Genomic DNA, 6421 nt, shown 5'->3' on the forward strand with positions numbered 1-6421 from the left:
CCTGAGCCAAAGGCAGAGGCTTAACCCACTGAGCCACCCAAGCATCCCAGGGAGAGAAAAACCTAAGCAGAGTCCTCACTGAGTGCAGAGCCCAGTGTGGGACTTGACCCCACGACCCTGAGATCATGACTTGAGCCAAAACCAAGAGTCAGATGCTTAACCTAGTGCACCACTGAGGAGTCCCCTGAATTTCTGTTTTATACAGATTGTTAGATAATAAATGTTTATTTTTTTAAGTCATTAGGTTTCAGAGAAGCTTGTTGTGTAGCCACATAAGCAATACGAAGGGCAAAATAATGTCATTTTCAGACTGACAAAAAGTGAGCTTATCACCAGCAGACTTGTACTAAGGGAAATGTTAACAAAATTTTTCAGGTAGAAGAAAAATGACACCATATGGAAGATAAGAGAGAAGGAATGAAGAACAAATAAAGTAGTAAATATATGTATGAATCTAATGTTTCATCAGGTCTTAAAATACACACCAACAGTAACACTTAAATAAATGGTGAGATATATCATGTTTATGAATTTGAAAATTTAAATTATTAAGATACTAATTTTTCCTAAATTGATCTATAGATTCAATACTACCCCAATTAAAAACCCAGCAGCTTGTTTTTCTAGAAATTGACAAGCTAATGTTAAAATCTGTATTAAAAAGCAATAGACTAAAACAATCAAAGGGGGCTCCTGGTTGGCTCAGTCAGAAGAGCATGTAACTCTTGATCGTTCTGAGTTCAAGGCCCATGTTGGGTGTGGAGATTACTTATATAAACAAACAAATTTATTTGTAATAACAAAATTAATCAATATATACTTATAATATATATAAAGAAATAAAATAGCCAATTTTGGAAAAGAACACAATTCTTTGTGTTCTGAGGACTGAAACCATTTGATCTTAAGACTTAAAAAGCTAGAGGCACAGGTTGGCGCATTATTGTCCATGGGCAAAATCTAGCCTGCAGCCTGTTTTTGTAAGGCCTACAAGATACAAATTTTTTTTTACATTTTTAAACAGCTAAAAAAAGAGACAAAGAGGGCACCTGGGTGGCTCAGTGGGTTAAAGCATCTGCCTTCGGCTCAGGTCATGGTCCCAGGGTCTTGGGATCAAGCCTCTGCTCAGCGGGGAGCCTGCTTCTCCTCTCTCTCTGCCTGCCTCTCTGCCTACTTGTGATCTCTGTCTGTCAAATAAATAAATAAATCTTAAAAAAAAAAAAAAGAGAGAGAGAGAGACAAAGAAAGAAAAAGAAAAGGAAAAAAAGAAACAAAAATATTCAACAGCTCACCCTTAACAGAAAAGGTTTGCTAACTCCTGAGTCAACCTTATCAAAACAGTATAGTATTGGTAAAAAGACAGACACATAGATCAATGACACAGAATAGCGACCAGAAATAGACTCACACAAATATGGTCAATTGATTTTTTACAAGGATATTAAGGTAATTGAATGGAAAAAACTCTTTTCAACAAATTGTACTGGACCAATTAGATGACCACATGCAAAAAAAAAAAAAAAAAAATCCAAAACCAAAACAAAAAAACCCTCAACTTTTGTTGGAAGACAATTCTCATACTTACTTCTCAGTAGGTCTGTCATGCATCTTCACATCTTAAGAGTTAGACACTAACAGTCCATTTGTTGCAGACTGTTTGAAAGATGTTTGTCCATGAAACAGAGATAGTGTCTACCTTCAGAGTAAAGGGCAAGTTTGTTTACCGTCCAGATTAAAAAGGTAATGTACTGTTCTAGGCCAAAGGTTGAGCACGTTTGCATGCAGTCCTTTATGAAAAGATTGCTGTTCCCTAAGATTAGGGTTCCTCAGCTGTGATACAAACCCACTGTGTGAACCTGTTTGTATTTCATCCACCTGTCCCTTTAGCATAGCTCCTGTGGAACTTGTGCACAAGGGGAACAAACATAAACCTGAAGTCCATGCTGCTCCCTGTGCTGTGAGTCAGAATGTTCTTTGTCTCTGTGTAGGAGGCTTCTGTCTTTTATCAGCAGCCGTTGAAACTGTGGCACGGTAACTTGTTAGCTTGCAAGTAGGGTAAAGTCTTATATCCTTTATCCCTCTTGACAACTCCTACCTTGCATCATATACAAAAATTAACTTGAATCATACGTCTAAATGTAAAACCTAAAACTTTCAGAAGAAAACAGAAAACGTTCATGTCATTGGGTTAGGCAAAGGTTTCTTAGACCAAAAAGCGTGACTCAGAAGATATAAATCTATATTACATCAAAATTAAAAATTTTTGCTCTTCAAAAGACTGGATTTTTCGGGCAGCAAAACTATTCTGTATGTTACTATAATAGTGGATACATGTCCTACACATTCAACAAAATCCATAGGATGTACAACTTCAAGGGTAAACCCTAATGTAAACTATGGACTTTGGATGATAATGATGTGTCAAGGTCACAAATGTAGGGTACTAGATGTTGATAGTTGGAGGGAAGGGAGGTAAGGAGGAGATGGAAACTGCACCTCCTGCTTATTTTTGCTGTAAGCCTAAAACTGTTCTTAAAAAATAACTTTTTTTTTTCTTAATGGCAAGGTATCTGAATAGATATTACTCCAAAGATAGGCAAATGGCCAGTAACCACATGAAAGATGCTCAGTATAATTAGTTTTTAGGGAGATATAAAACCACAGTGAGATACAACTCTATGCCCACTAAAATAACTGTAGTAAAAAAAGGGTGGGGGGGGATTAGTAATCGATAGCAAGGATTGGAGAAACTGGAACCCTCATACATCGGTGGTGAATATCTAGAAAGGCGCAGACACTGTGGCAAACAATCTGCTAGCCCTTCAAAAGGTTAAAGAAGACCCAGCAACCCACTATATATCTAAGACAATTGAAAACGTATATGTATATCCACACAAAAACGTGTACATGAATATTCACAGAAACATTATTCATAATAGTTCAAATGTAGCAACAACTCAGATGCCCCTCAGATGATGAATGGACAAACAGAATGAGGCATATCCATATAATGGAATGTTTTCCAACCACAAAAAGGAATGAAGAACTGACACAAGCTACACAATAGAGGAACCTCGAGAACATGATGGAAGTGAAAGAGCTAGACACAAAAGACCACATGCTATACGATTCCATTTATATTACATGTCCAGAAGAGGAAACCCATAGAGACAAAAAAATAGATTAGTGGTTGCCAGGTGCTGGAGGGAATGGGGAGGAATTGCTAAAGGGTGTGGGGTATCTTTTGGGGGTGATGAAATGTTCTATATTGAGCTTGTGTTGATAGTTGTGCAAATATGTGAATATACTAAAACCATTGAATTACTTACTTTATTATTATTTTTTTTAAAGATTTTATTTATTTATTTGACAGAGAGAGATCACAAGTAGGCAGAGAGGCAGGCAGAGAGAGTGAGAGGGAAGCAGGCTCCCTGCCGAGCAGAGAGCCCGATGCGGGACTCGATCCCAGGACCCTGAGATCATGACCTGAGCCGAAGGCAGCGGCTTAAACCACTGAGCCACCCAGGCGCCGGAATTACTTACTTTAAGTGGGTGACTTTTATGGCATGTGAATTCAATCCCAATGAAGAGTTTTTGTTTGTTTATTTGTTTGTTTGTTTATGGAGATGAGGTAGGGGCACCTGAGTGGCTCCATTGGTTAAGCACTGTCTTTGGCTCAGGTCATAATTCTGGGGTCCTGGGATGGAGTTCCGCATCATGTTCCCTGCTTAGTAGGAAGACTGTTTCTTCCACTCCCTCTGCCTGCCACTCCATTGCTTGTGTTCTCCCTATCAAATAAATACATAATTTTTTTTTTTTAAGATTTTATTTATTTGACAGCAGAGATCACAAGTAGGCAGAGAGGCAGGCAGAGAGAGAAGGGGAGACAAGTTCCCTCCCGAGCAGAGAGCCCAATGTGGGGTTCAATCCCAGGACCCCAGGATCATGACCTGAGCTGAAGGCAGAGGCTTTAACCCACTGAGCCACCCAGGCACCCCTAAATACATAAAATCTTTTTAAAAAATGAGGTAGAGGGGCACTGAGGTGGTTCAGTTGTTTAAGCCTCCGACTCGATTTTGGCTCACGTCATGATCTCAGGGTCATGAAATGGAGACCCACATGAGGCTCCAGGCTCAGTGAGAAGTCTGCTTGAGATTCTCTCTCTCCCTCCCCCTCCCCTGCTGTCTTGTGCTTTCTCTAAAATAAATAAATAAATCTTAAAAAAAAAAAAAGTCGAGGTAGGAAAATTGATCCTTGTCTATATATGTACTCCATCCTGAGGAAATCTGAATCATAAAAACATGTTAGAAATAATAACCTGGGGGGCACCTGGGTGGCTCAGTGGGTTAAAGCCTCTGCCTTCGGCTCAGGTCATGATCCCAGGTCCTGGGATCGAGCCCCACATAGGGGTCTCTGCTCAGCGGGGAGCCTGCTTCCTCCTCTTTCTCTGCCTGCCTCTCTGCCTACTTGTATTCTCTGTCTGTCAAATAAATAAATAATCTTTAAAAATAAAAAAAAAAAAAAATAATAACCTGGGCAACAATTGGACTTGTGACAGGGCCTACTAACATTTTTAGACAACTTCACATCTTGAAAAAATAATGTAACAATATCATATTATTTTTAATAATATCTATTTATGCACTTTTGGGTTCTTATAACTCGTATGCATGTTTGAGTATATTTGCATGTAGGTAAATATATTTATGTGCAGATGTCTCATCATTATCCAAATGATGCTAAATAAGCTTATTGCTGGATGACCCCATAGCTTTTAACCACCCCAGTGGCCAAGTTAGCTGTGTGGCTACAGCTGCTGATAACAAAGCCTGGGTTCCTATTTCAGGACCAGCTTCTCACCTGTACAGCAGGTGACCAAGAATTTGGTTCAGAGGAGCCTCATCAATGCCTTTCAAAATTTGGTCAGTGGCAGATGCAATCAGTTACCTGGAACCTTGATTCTGAGCATCCAGTGACAGGCCTGGGAATCTGCTATTTCGACAAGTCCCTCAGGGAGTGTGATCTGCACTCAATTTTGACAGCCCCAGCTGTGGGCACCTATTCCTGATTGCAGTGGAGAAGCTGAGACTTCTCCCTGCTTGCCAGGGTGAGAGTGGCATGCCTCCTCATTGCTAACCATAATGGGACTTCACTGAGCCTGGTGTTGGGTCTGCAGGCACAGACTTCTCATTACACTGCCTGGTATTTCTGTTTTTGATAGGGTTTCTGCCTGCTGGGGTCCTGACATCCCATCAGAAGCTGCAGAAGCAGCAGACAGCACAGTTGGCTCTGAACCCTGGATCCTGCTCACAATATACTGCAGTGAAGACCTGGATCATGAATTCTAGGCCTGGCTCTATACTTGCCCCACAACTGATGAGGGATGAGGGGGCATCCTTTTAGGTCAATAATGTTTCAAGGGTGATGGGGGCTCAAGTGATTTCCCAAGTCCTGTACTTGAACGCTTCCAGGGATGGGAAATTCACCACTTACAAGTAAGCTCTTCTCTCAGTGGACCTGCTACCTGGCCCTTGAACGGACTCCAGAGTTATGGTAGTCTCACCTGCTCACTTCATGTGGACACATCTATTCTGGCTCCTTCCAAGAAACAGGGGTTGTCACTGCTCCGGTTAAAATTCTTCAGAAGCTCACATTCCTCTTAGGATCCGGACCACAGTCCCTACCATGGCCCACTACCCTTGCTGATCTTTGCAGCCTCCCCACCTCCACTGTCAACCACTCTAGGACCCTGTCCCACAGATCTTGGTGTTCTCTCTTACCAGGCCAGGCCGAGTCTTGCCAGGGCCTACGTCTCTTTACATATTTAAGTCCTATTCATCCCTCGGCTCTCCAACAGCATTTCCCTCATCTCCAAGTCTGGATCAGGTCCCTTGCTTATTCATGCTGCTAACACTCTGGACCTCTCCCCATGAACATCAGCCAGCGCTGAACTTTTTCACTCAAGCAATTATTTCACCAGTGTTTGCCTCCCCCAGCAGACGGCAAAGTTCATTAATAGCCCACGGATCTGAGTTAGTTCTCTTGCATCCCCAGCATTTAGCAAAGGGCCTGGCAGCTATTTAACTGGACGAATGGCTCGCTCCAGGAAGACGGGCCACAACCGGAAAGATTGTTGGGACGACTGAGAATTAATCAAGGGCACACCCCAGGAGCTACACAGATAAAGCCCTCAGAACGGAGGGCACCCATGTGCCGCCGGTGCCCTGGGAGCCCTCAGGGCACCGGTCACAGCACAGCTCTGGCTGGCACCCAGCTGCCTAATGGGAAAGGGACACTCCGTCTTGGTGCTTGGGGGCCTCAGTTTCCCTACCGGTTCCCCGCGGGGTCGACTAAGAACGCCCCTGCAGCCCCCAGGTAGACGCACGCCAGGCGCAGGGGGTTGGGGAGGTCTGAGGGGCCG

At 42.5% G+C, this 6421-nt stretch overlaps 1 protein-coding gene across 3 annotated transcripts in view; it reads right to left on the reverse strand.

Moving 5' to 3' along the window:
* Positions 1-5821, reverse strand: part of JADE2 (jade family PHD finger 2) — a 136233-nt gene extending 130412 nt beyond the window's left edge. For 2 of the 3 annotated variants that reach the window (XM_046000511.1, XM_046000509.1), the window contains exon 1: positions 1586-1660. In XM_046000511.1, coding sequence (XP_045856467.1) covers positions 1586-1608 — 23 coding nt within the window. In that variant the 5' untranslated portion in view covers positions 1609-1660. Of the gene's footprint in view, positions 1-1585; positions 1661-5563 lie in introns of those variants that run through there. The other variant, XM_046000510.1, reaches the window with a different exon arrangement.
* Between the last annotated feature and the right edge of the window lie 600 nt (positions 5822-6421).

This window comes from Meles meles, chromosome 3, assembly GCF_922984935.1.
Source record: "Meles meles chromosome 3, mMelMel3.1 paternal haplotype, whole genome shotgun sequence".
NCBI classification, from domain to species: domain Eukaryota; kingdom Metazoa; phylum Chordata; class Mammalia; order Carnivora; family Mustelidae; genus Meles; species Meles meles.